This window comes from Calypte anna, chromosome 2, assembly GCF_003957555.1.
Source record: "Calypte anna isolate BGI_N300 chromosome 2, bCalAnn1_v1.p, whole genome shotgun sequence".
Lineage (NCBI taxonomy): Eukaryota > Metazoa > Chordata > Aves > Apodiformes > Trochilidae > Calypte > Calypte anna.
This window is the reverse complement of record NC_044245.1, coordinates 11,594,507-11,607,236: the sequence shown is the minus strand read 5'-3', so window position 1 is coordinate 11,607,236 and position 12,730 is coordinate 11,594,507. Positions and strand designations below refer to the sequence as shown.

At 40.7% G+C, this 12,730-nt stretch overlaps 1 protein-coding gene across 1 annotated transcript in view; it reads left to right on the top strand.

Moving 5' to 3' along the window:
- Positions 1–12,730, top strand: part of ADARB2 (adenosine deaminase RNA specific B2 (inactive)) — a 308,555-nt gene that overhangs the window by 232,421 nt on the left and 63,404 nt on the right. The window contains exon 4 of the mRNA XM_030445535.1: positions 12,504–12,618. Within this exon, the coding sequence (XP_030301395.1) occupies positions 12,504–12,618 (115 nt within the window). The remainder of the gene's footprint in view (positions 1–12,503; positions 12,619–12,730) is intronic.

The following is a 12,730-nucleotide window of genomic DNA, read 5'->3' as shown; positions in this document are numbered from 1 at the left end:
GATTCTATGATCATTAAGTCACATGCATGGCTTCACCAAAATGTTCCCATTTTACAAACTGGAAGCTGATGCAGGGGCTGACAGCATGCCTGGCTGCAGGAGATGCAGGCACAGGGGCAGAAACTCAGTCCAAATCCCCAAAGCCTTCACCCACCCATTTCCCTGCCTGCTTGTCAGACTAATAAGTGCTTCTTTGTGCTAAGTCAACCATAGTGAAAACAACAGTGGGAGATGCTGCAGTCTGCAGCCTGTATACAGACTTGGGAAAGGTTCTGATCTTGTAGCCGAACCATTTGCACTGTGGACAGTGGTGACCTGGAGCCAGCAGTGAGTGTGGAAATCACTGCCAGCCTGGAGCCTCCTGGAGGGGAATTCTCAGTCAGACTGCATAGAGAAAATTCTCAGATTAATTTGATTTTGGGGGGAGACTGGGAATTTAAGTGAGGGTTTTTTTTTTTTGTTTTGTTTATTTCTTCCCTCCAAGCTGCCTTTCATTGCACATTTGCTAGATCTGGAAGACAACACCCTGCTGACACTTAGAAAAGCATCAGTGAATAAAATCTGCTGTATAGGCTGCAAAGCCATCTGGACTTTCTACTGAAAAGGTTGGACATGGTTTTAGGCAAGATTTTATCACGTCTGAAAAAAACCTTCTGCAGTCATTACCTCTTCTAAGGTTGATGTCAGATATTTTTTTTTCTTTTGTCAGTTGCAAAACAAAAAAATTGACAAACATTTGGAAGTCAGTAAGGATGGAGATATAAATCTCTAGAGGAAGCTTTGTCAAAGGTAGTGGAGTATAAACAAAAAAATAAATTAGTTTTGTTGTTATCAGAAAACTGGACCAGACTCAATTTGGTATAACAGTTTGGCCTGGGTTTTCCAGACCACCTAGGGCCAATGCTTCTGTGAGGCTAAGCACAGATTCATTGGCAGAAGAGTGGGGGAGATATTTAATAACATATTCACAGAGGAGAAGGGATGAAGAAGGACAGGAAGACAAAGGTGCAATGGCAGGCAGCCTTGAAATCCTCTGCTTTTTTTTTTTTTTTTTTCTGCATGTTTTATCTTGCTTTCTGTATTAGTTAGCTCTTGAGTCCAAGAATTCTGTGTAGCCCTTGTGTGCTACAACCCATTCAGGTTTTTGAGAGAACAGTTTTGCAGACTGAAAAGAGTAGCAGAAGGCTTGTGTGCCAGCTTCTCCTTGCTGAGGAGCCCTGGGAGTAGAGCAGGAGAGAGATATGGTAGACATAATTTAACAGAGTGCCCTCTAGGTTATGTGTTCTTAGCAAAGGAGGTAACATTCAACAATTATCTTAAAAACAGGGTTTGGTGACACAGTTTTACATATTACAAGAGCTGAGTATGAAGTTGATGCTTCTTTTCTCTCAATGACCACTGCTCGAATTTTGGGAGATTCATTATTACCCTGTGGCTGCACATAGGAGCCCAGATGTATAATGCCTTAGGGGTATCCTCCCAGATGTATGGTGTGCTGATAAAAGAAATTTATTCATATTTGTATTATGTCTTCTTTTTTTGCTCTAAGGCAAGTATTGCACATTCTATTTCTTGTCTTTGATACTGACCTGCATGAGCTAAATATTAAAGTTGGTTGTTTCTCAATTTGATCATCAGTTACCCAGGAATAAATATATTCACCTATCTGGCATTAAAGTTTTAGGGTTTGATCAATTTGTAGGTAGCTTTGAGATTTCTGTGTAAATAGCAAAATAAATAGAATAATTGGGTTTGGTTATAATTACTGGGGTTATCCTTTTATTCTTTTTCTTTTTTTCTCCCAAGAAGCTGTTTTTTACTGTCCCAATGTGAATAAGTCTCTGCAAGCAACTCTCCCATGATGAAAAATTTTTCTTTACAACTTTATTTGCAATAAGAGATTTCAGCTTTCAATAAAAGCTGTAACATCACACTCATCTGTAGGTAAATCCTTTCCACTCTTGTTGAGGTATGGTCCCAAGGGAAGGCCATCTAATGTACAGCAGCCCATACAGTGTTGCTCCACAATCTCCTGGTCTCACATTCAGTCGTTCCCTGGGCTCAGGCAGTGGGTTTTTTCAAGGGCTTAAAAAGGCCATTCCCAGGCTCCAGGTGTGGACACCAATTTAGGAGTTTTTTGCACTGGAGATGGAGCAGAAAAGGGTGAGGAAGTGATAGTTGTTTTTTAGAGCATGAGCTAAAAGTAATGCTGAATTTTTATCTTCAGATTCAAGTTCCCAGCAGATATAAAATAGTAAAACTCTTTTCAAGGAGTCACCATAGAATGGTTGAGGTTGGAAGGAACCAAATATCATCTCATTACAAACCCCCCACATGGGCAGGGACACCTCCCACTAAACCTGGTTGCTCAAATCCCCATCCAACCTGTCCTTGAACAATTCCAGGAATGGGGCAGCCACAACTTCCCCAGGCAACCTGTGCCAGTCTCTCACCACTTTCATAGTGAAGAATTTCTTCCTAATGTCTAGTCTAAATCTACTCTCTTTCAGTTTAAAGTCATTGCCCCTTGTCCTATCACTACCTGCCCTTTTGTGTTTGTCCAGTAAGGGGTGGTAAGTCAGGAGGTGACTGGTTTTTTGCCCTGGCTTCAGGTATCAGTCCCAAACAGATCTTTTGGGTGCCCAAGTGGCAATGGGGATTCAGCAGAAATGTTGATTCTGCTGCCACAAAGCCACTGCAGATTATAAGAAATTTCCTTGCCAATTATACATCTGAGGAGGAGCCCAGAGAACAGTGAGGTAACATGAAATGTAGCTTGCCTTACAACCCCTCTCAGCCAAAAGAAAGGTTGCTAGCAAGGTTACAGATGGATTTCAAGAATCATTACAGTAAATGACAGCAAGATCTTTAAAAACAAGAAAGGAAAAATTCTAATGTCTGTGCAGTAATTGCCACAGACTGTATTATATGCCTCACTCTGCAGTGATTCAGAAAGTTGAATCGTGCAGTGCCTTGCTGGGATCAGCAGTTCAGAATAGATTAAATTTGTTTTGGACACTGCCTGCACCCTGCTTTATCTAACCAAGCATATGTGTGATGGGGAAAGCACTTAATAGCACAGCTCCTTGATGAGAACCATAAACACACAAGCATAGATTTTCAAAGTGATGCTCAAGGGATTTGAGCAAGCACTGTTCTCTCCCTGCTTTGAACATTTACCCAAGACCTGCTCACTGGTTAGGCTTTGGGAAGAGAGTGGACCTGTAACAGCCCAGAGGAATGAGGGTATTGCCTCCAACGAGGGTATTGGCTTCCAAAGGATATTTGATTTAATGCACCTAGGAAAGATAAAGCAAGGAAACAGAAAGATGAAAGAACATTTCCCAGATAAAGCACTGATTTTATTAACAAGAGAGGGCTCATGAGATGAATGAAAAATCTGTTGGTTTTTTTTAATAGAGAACAAAAAAACCTTTTTACGGAGCTAGCCATTTCTGGGCACTGGTGACTTTATAGAGTTTTTATCCAGTTAAAGAAAACCCATTTGTGCTAATTTTATATCTGCAGTGTACAACAGCTTGACACCTGAGGCTTGTCCTGACGCAGACACGAGGCTGTGAAGCAAACACTACTTCATTGTTTTGAATTATTCAGTTCTTGCAGCCAACCTTATGTGTGCCTCTGTAGGAAGAAAGCTTTTGGGTTAAGGATCAGTAAAAGAGAAGAAGAAAGGCAAACAAACAACCCATCCTGTCTGGTGTTTGTTAGCAGGTGCAGTATTGACTTCAAGAATGATTGTGCGAAATTGGTATGGACATTCTTCATTACCAGAGCGAGAAATGCAGAGCTGAACTCAGAACAGCAAAGCTGGAAACTGAGCTTGGCCTCCTTTAGGGAACAACTGTTCATGTCAGTGGAGAAGCTTGTTTCCTCCAAATACATTGAAATGTACTTATTGGTAGCATCTTTTAGAGCAAGATAAATGCAGACAGCAATGAATCAACTCCAAATAGAGGGGCTCATCTGTTAGCATCCTAACATTAACACACTAATGTGAATTTAAAGATTCTAATTAAACCTACATACAAAATGCTTTCCTACTAAATAGAAAACCACACTTTTTGGAGGAGCTGGGGCATTTGGTTTCGACAGCATTTCCTTTTTCAATGGTATGCTTATTTTATGTGTTCCATTTTCTTTCAGTCACTCCAGGGGGTTCTGAAACAAATAAAAAGATACATTATATTAAGCTTGATTGATTCCCTGTAGTCAAGGGATATAGTGTGAAAACAGACCAATGTTTTTACTGTGCTCATAGAATAAATTTTGTGTTTGATCCTTACTTCCTACTGTTGCTACAATTTTCTTTTGACATATTAAACATTGATCAATCTAATTTACAGTATCACATAGTAGTACTTGTACATATTGAGAAGCTTTTCATGTATCAGAATTCGCATCATAGCTATCAGCTTCTGAATTTTTCCATCTGCCTCCAAATGCCCCAATAAAACTTGGTTTCCTCCTCCATTTTAAACTTGACATATGTGTGAAAAAAGTCATCATATGAGGAAAATATCCTATGAACAGTGTCACATTCATGACTGAAGTTTCACTTAAAACATTTAAAACAAATTTCACTGTGAGTCCTCTGGGTTCTCTAATTAAAAAGTTGCATACACAGTTAAGGACTTTCAGCTCCCATTTATCCACCCAAGAAGCATCAAAAGAGAGAGGCCTCCTGCAGTCTTTAATCCATGCTGAAGCATATGCTGTATATAGGAACAATTCCTCAAAACCTGATGAAACAGTCTTTAGCAAACCTCACATTCATTAGAACAGGTTTGAATCTAACACCCAAAGAAGCCATTGGGAAACCCCACAGGCTTAATGGTGCTGAAATTCACCAAAAGCAAACCTTAGATAATCTTCCCATTTCCCAAGTTTTGTATCTTAATTTCTCCTTGCATGCTGCATTCCTCCCCACCTCAGGCAAGTGGTGGTTATCATTTTTCCAAACCTATATATTCACTGGGAAAACCAAAAAACCACATGAGAGGAAAAGGGAATTTTGTATTTTGACTCCCATTCTGGGGTCTTCAGGGCATTTTGTTGTTCTTTCATCTGCCACACAGGCTCAAAGTTGGACTTATACAACAGCCAGCACAGTGCTGGTAATAAATGAACACTAATGGCAAATATATTTTGTGGGGCCTAGGAAAGCAGCAGAGCAACCAGCCCCCAGCCAGGGTGAGGGGAGAAGAGGGACACAGCCTGCAAATAATCACTCTGAGCCTGGAAGCCCATTGCAGTCAGGGTAAGTCAACCAAGGCAGGCAAGGTCAGCCAAGCCACTGAGGAGTCTTAAAGACTGCAACAAATTTGGCAATAAAGAATTCATTATGATAGCTAAAATATTAGTAATAGGGCTGTAGTGTAACAAGGCAACCAGGTGCCACTAATTGCCAGGGAGTGATCATGAGCTTGTGCCAAGCCCACCTGTGCCCAATTAGGGTGGGCCCCCACTGTGCATGAGCAGGACCAGGGGGCCAATAAAAGGTGAGGCCTGAGACACAGGCAGAGCTCACTCTTGAGTTAGCCAGCAGAGAGATCAGTTGCTCTCAGAGCAACAGCACCGAGCCAGGCTAGTCAACTCTGTGGCTATAGGCTTGGAGCACTGTTCATGAGTCTCTGCTGGAACACTTGGTTGGACCTTGAAGCGCCGTACCCTAAAGGAGGTTCGTCTTGCTACATAGGGCTATGAGCAGGTGGGGGGGGGTGGTGGTGGTGGTGAAAGTGATTCTTTTAGCTGAGTCTATAGGAGCAGTTGATCTTCCCCATCAGTCTTGGTAAGAAAATCATAAGGATATTCAGTGTCAGAAGTGTGTTATTTTTATTGGAGTTTTCATTAGATCAGTGTGGAAATGTGCATCCAGCTGCTGCCTGTGCACACATCCTATCTCCTCTGAGGAGCATGAATGAGAAGACCTCTCTGAATCAGGATGCACACAGGGTGTAACAACAGGGTCAGCTGAAATGAAAACATACAGCCAGAAAAAATAAAACCACCTGCATCTAAGATAAAACAAAGCCTATATACCCTGGCCCTGACGGATAAGCCAAAACCTGACATAATAGTCAATACTGTAGGAGTTATGATCAGAAAGAAATAATTACTGCACATCTCAAGGAAAGAATCACAATGAATGTGATTGTGCTGGGTTGCCAGTACCTTGTTCTTTGAGTAATACCCTGTAAATGCCTGCAAATGCTGAAGGAAGGCTGAGTTATGAGGGGCTGTGGGCTGCAGCCTCCAATCTGGAGGCAGAAGTCCTTGCATGACCCTGCTTGGAGACTGTCACCACTGCCAGTGCTATTTGCCTCACAGTGCCCTTGGGATGCGAGTTAAAATCATCCCCTTTTAACTCTGGAGAACTGAGACTCACAGCAAAGTGTGTGGTTTGATCACATAGGCTGCCGGGAAGCTGGACAGGAATGAAGCCAGCCAGCAAGCCCCTGTCTGCATCTCCCAGCCCTCCTTCCTTCCTCCAGTCACCCCTGTCTAGCTGCTCCTCTAGGTCCTCGTTCAGCCCTTCCCACCCTGCTGGGGGAACTCCTGCAGACAGGGGTTAACTTGATGCTAGAAGACTGATGGTGGAGAGCAGCCCACCACCCTCAGCTATTTTTCTTCTGAAGGCCTCTTTTGAAGATGATGTAGAACCTGTGAAGCACCTGACTAAATTCATTGCCTCCAGGGTACAATCACTTAGAGATGAATCTCCAGCTAGCTACAGCAAACTTATTTACACACCTGGGAAAAAGTGCCCTGTGTAGCAATTTGCTGCACACCCTGACCAGGAGCAGCCCTTCAGGACTGTTATTCTCTATGCTGTGTGCTCCCCTTCAAACAGTGAGAGTTCTCCACAGGAAAAAATTCACACTCCCTCTATCAACCAGTGTGTGTTCCCCCCTGGCCAGTCAAAAGAACCAAGTGTGCACCTCCTTTTAGCTGTGAAGGGAGCTGTGAACTTAATTCAACCCAGTACCCATTTATCGTGTTCAACATTTACCCCCAAAATGTCAGTAATTTTCTGGAAAATGAAGTACTTGGGAGATAGGAGAAACAGAGCCCTTGGTGATATCTGTATAGCAGAATATTTCTTCCCATCCATATGCAAATTTAACCTTTTTGATATTTCAACCCTATAAACCCTAAGACAGGATTTCAATAGAAAATGTTTACTAAAGGCTTTCTCCTTTATAATCTATTGATTTTAATATCCTTACTACTCCTGTTGAATGTCAGTTTTACCCTGAAGACTCCCACTGCAAACTTGAACGCATTTAATTATTTATACCATTTGAAATATTAGTGCAGAGAAATTACTAGAAGTTTTTGGTTCTGTAATGGTATGATCGAAAGTTTGATTTTCCTTTGTGAATAACACAAGTAATTTGATATGCTAATCAAGGACAGATTAATACTTCAGAAAACATAGTGCAGTTTTAATAGTAATGATATCTATTTTTCATTTTTCCAGCCTCCTTGTACATGTTAAAATTTAGCTCATTGAATACTGCAGGATCTCACAGCCTTTTTTCACAGCAAAAATATTTTGCATGAGCTGTTTTCTTATGTCCACCAGGCACCTGTACAACTTTTGCTTCTTCCTTATACCATAGGCACTTAGGCAATGTGCATGGTTTGGGTGCCACTGGCAGCAGATTTGCCTCCCAGTGTGGGTCTAGAAGTCTTGTTTGCATAACTCATATCACTCACTGTACTAGTATGACTGAGCAAAGTTTTGATCTCAAATAAATTGTCTGTGAGACAGATGTTGTTTGCACAGAAAAATCTGATGACCTATGAAAGGTAAGATTTGGATAGCAGATGAACTAAACCAGGGGACTTGAAAGAAACTCAGCACCAGGAAAGTCAGTTCTTCCTGAGAGTTGTGGTTTTTGCTCCCAACATGCAGGTGGAGCTGGCATGGCCCAGCTAACCCTGCCTGGCCTGGGTACAGGCATTTCTGAACACCCATCCTTGCTTGTTGGGCCTTATCTGGAGCACTGTAGAGCCAGGAACAACTCTACTGCCTTCCAGGGCATATTATGTCACATGCCAGTTTCCCAAGGTGATTTGACACACAATTATTAGTCCCCTCCATGTCCAGCACTCAAGTGGTATTCAAGTGCTTTTTCTCCCCTATGTCTTAGTATAAATTTTCAGAGTTTTGACTGTCTCTGTCTTTTAAATTTCTCCTCTCCTGATCCCTACCTCAAGCTGACATTTGTCTGCCAGGATGTGATCACTGCAGTTGCATACACCTCTATTAATTGCTCTGAATTTCTCTTTCACAAGGAATGTGTCTGCTCTTCTTTTTATCCCTATCTTCTGAAATTTTCCCTTTTCCTACCACCAGCCTGATAGTTGTTCAGAAGCTGCCAAGATGTATTTGGCTCTTGCGTTTAATCCAGATGGAGGCTTTCATTTTCACTCATGTCTGGCAGTAGGAACTGTGATATCACTAAGCACAACTTTTCTCTAAGATTAATTGTTTTGATAAAAGAATAACAAAAAAAAGGTTCCTTTTCTGTATAGTTTTATAAATTATTTCTGATGCCAGATAACATAGTTTAGCTTGGATCCCAAAATCTGAACCAGACTCACAATGGCCATCAGGAGTTGGATTTTCTGTTTTGTATCCCATCTGGACTGATCATCTTGATATGTATCTTTTAGGTGGATTATTTCTTAATAGTAAAGCAAGCAAATCTCTATAATGAAAGCTATAGTTATAAACTCTAGTTATAAACTGGCCAGGGATAAATGTTCCAAGTCTTATCTCCACCTGCCCTGTATGCATTAGATATGTTTTTAACCAATTTTATTTTTATAGAAACATTGAAAGGCAATTTAAGATTCTAAAGAGGCAGAAAAGCTTCCACTGGTTTCAGTGTACGTGACTGGGTAAAGCCAAATAGCTGCTCTGGTGTGTGTTAGAGGGGAGAGCACTGTGCTATGCTTCTTGGAACTTAGTGTTGCACATTAGGAAACTAACTCTACACCCAGCTCTGCCACCATGACAACTTTCAGGGTCATATAATTCAAGAACCTGAAATTAATGCTGCATGACAGGGATCCTCAGGGTACCAAATCCCTTACAAGGCTGAGCCATGCATCTCTTGACTTCTTCTTTTTCTCCATCAGACATACCAGACTGATTCTTTTCCTCCTTCCCATTGTACTTTGGAATATCCATTTGGAAACTTAAGGCAATATGGTAACTCATAAATGACCTCTCAGATTAAATATGTTTTTTCCTGCATCCTACATGCATCTATGTATGGAAGTGGTTGACTCACCATCCCTGGAGGTAATTAAAAGACATGTAGATATGGTGCTTAGGGACATGATTTAGTGGTGGACTTAACAGTCTTAAGTTTATGGTTGGACTCAATGATCTTCTAGGTCTTTTCCAACCTAAATGATTTTGTGATTCTATGAATTTATGTCACTCCATTGCTTCTATTACTTTCACTGGCATCACTTTAGGCAATGTATTTGAGACAAAAATATTCACCTGACTTATTTTAGCTAAGAGGCTTCACATTTAATGGATTTGCTATTCTTTGGTGTCCCAGGTCACTCCTTGAGATCAGCAAATGCTGAATTCCTTATCGTCCCTAAGTGTTATCCAAAGTCATGTCGTTAGTTTGCCTTTAGTGAGTCTCTTAGCTCTCTGGCTTTGGAGCCTTCTGCCAAATGAAGCAAAGAAAGCTTTGACTGCAGGGATTTCTAAATACAAAGTTAAAAGTTATTTGTTCTATTTAGCATTTTTAAAATTATTCTTTTAGGAATTGTATGTGCCTCTAAGCTAATTAACTCTTAATGAGTACAAAATGCCCTGGGATGCAGATTTGGAGGGTATGCTCGAAATTCAGTCTTGGACTGCAGTACAGCCGGAGATTAAATTTATGATTTGATTCTTTTTTTTTTTTTTACATGAAGGTGCAGATAGTTTTATTGAGATACTCTCTTTTTTCTTTCTTTCTTTCTAGTCTAAATAAAGCTGATCAGATTTTCAGTCCACCATATGGGACCCAGTTATATCAGTCCTGCAAATACATTTTAGTTTTCTTTTATGGATGAAGTCACTCTTCAGCAGGGAAAACAAGTTTAGAAACAAACTTTCATATTATGAAAGACAGGCAGCGTTCCAGTGTTTAGCACTTAGCCAGAGCATCAGGAAATCAGAACACCTGGCTGTGCCCAGCTCCAGACTATTCCCCTGGACCAGTCCCCCAACCCTTTTAGTGCCTTCACTCATTCATCTGTAAAGTAACTGTAATTACATTTATATCACAAGGGTGCCTTGATGCTTGACAAATGAGAATTGACCCAAAATTCATCCTTCTGAGGCACTGTATCAGCAGTACCTTAGTTACATGATGATTGCAGACAATTAGATTTGAAGAGGTATAAACACAGTCAAACTGAAATTCCATTTAGGAACTGTCAAACTGTTCTTCATAATTTTTCTTAGTTTTCATCTAATTCTAGTGTGGGATTGTGCCCTCCCATACCCCTCCCAGAAAGGGATATGCCTCTTTCTTTCTTTTTTAACAAGCCAGCATATTTCATTCCACATTATATTAAACTGGCTTTTCAGGTAAATGGTTTGTTCCCAGAGCAGTACCTTGGAAAGCTACATTTAGCAAAACAAAGCAAAAATTACTGTGTCAAAGAAATCCTCTCCTCTACGTATCTGAGCAAATTTCAGCCACTCCCACGGATTGTACAAGGAAAGAATGTTTCAGGTTTATGAAAGAGGTGTTGCCTATTTGCTGCCATGTTTTTTTTATGTTTTACTTAATTAGATTGTTTTAATGTTTGCAATAATAATGTGTTAAAATTAAGCTTTCTGCAACAAACTGTAGAAACATATGGTGTACAGCCTGCAGAGGCTCTCAGTGCAGTATTATTACTGAAAATATTTGTGAATTAGAATCTGCTTTCCTCTGAAAAATAACTAAGCATTCTCCCAGTTTAAAATGTTGTGGTTTTGCCATGGTTTTCATCACCATTAACAGTTTATGGGAAAAAAAGAAAGAAAGAAAAAAAAATGGATATATGCTTAAGTGTGTCTCCTTACATCTACATGGCTGTGGATCTTTCAGGGTTAGGGAAGGAGGCTGAATATGATAGCCATTCTCTCCTCCATGTGTGCCTAAAATTCCTGCAAAGAGACCAGGAGGAGGTCTGATTTGCCTTCCCCTGGTTGAAAAACTGGAATTTTTGCTTGTTGAAACTTTTCCTTACAAAGGCACAATAACTCCAGGCTAATCAGATGCCAGGAGGCAGCACAGCACCACAGAGTAAGCTCTACCCCAAGAAGCTGATCCCAAAAGGATTTGTAGGTACAGCTTTGCTTCCCACAAGAAATCATATGGCTTAAAAAAGATTTTAAAAAATCCTTTGGATCTTACTTTTTTATGTTCAGACTTGCAAAGCACTGTAAGAACAACTAATGTTCGCAAACAGCATTCCTCTGACTTATCTCTAATGTATGCTTGAAAGGCTCTGTGCCAAACAAAGTGCAGAGATTAGGTAAATTAAAAGATACTAAATGTTACAGCAGGGAAACAGTCCAAGTAGTGGTGTTCTCAGGAGCACCAGATCTCCAGTTTACATTTACATTCATCGATACACACCCTGCAGTATTCACTTTTTAGACCTTCCACCTTGCTTGGATTCATTAATTGACTTCCCAAGGCTCTCCCTGGTGAATGGACTCACTCAGTCCCAAAGCTTTAGACCATAAAATTTCTAGAGTTCAATCCACAAGGAAGTCTGACATTTCAACAAAGCTGCCATGCTCAGGAAAAGACCTGGCAGACCAGTCCCTCATCACTACTGTACCCAAGAAGTCATGCAAGCAACATCTTCTATAGAATGTCCCAAGCAGATTCCACTTTCCTTTCTCCCCATGGACAGTCAGGTGGAAGCAAGACAGACCATGGTTCTTCTCTGACAGCAGTAAACAGCCCAGTTTCCTGAGCAGTTTCTTTTATATCAGTAGCAGAGCATCATTAAAAACTCACCTGAACACAGAAATAGGTGGTCCTTGCCTATAGCTCAGGTATCTCAAGTTTCAGTGGGCTCATGGAAATAAGTGGTTTAATGGGACAGACATTCACCTCTTCATCTCATGACAATAAAATGCTTTAAGGATCAACAAATTTCCTGTAAACTCATCCTGGGTCAACAAGTAGGAGGCTGGAAAAAAGTGAGACTTAAATCTTCTCACTTTGCCACTAATCCTAGCCAATATGGGGTTTAGCTTTAATTCAAATAATTTGGCCATTTCTGTGGGAGATCTGGGTAGTAGACAGAGAGATAGTCCTTATGCCTTTGCTCAGGTAGGTGGTGTCTATTTGTAAAAGGGACTTCTCAGCATTTGAGAGCAGGTAACTAATCTGGAGAAATGTCCAAATTCCTTAATCAAAGAAGTGAAAAAATTCTTTCTGACTGTCTTTCAGGATTTTGCCGACTCCATATACCAAATGGTTGCTCAGAAGTTCCAGGAGCTGACAGACAATTTTACTTCCATGCACGCACGCCACAAAACTCTTGCAGGCATTGTAATGACCAAAGGTAAGATATCCTCTCATTTATTTTCCTCTGGCATTTTTCATGACTAAGTAATACATTATTTACCTGGTCCACAGCATTGAAGCATGCCTTTACTTGCACACAGAAAAATAAA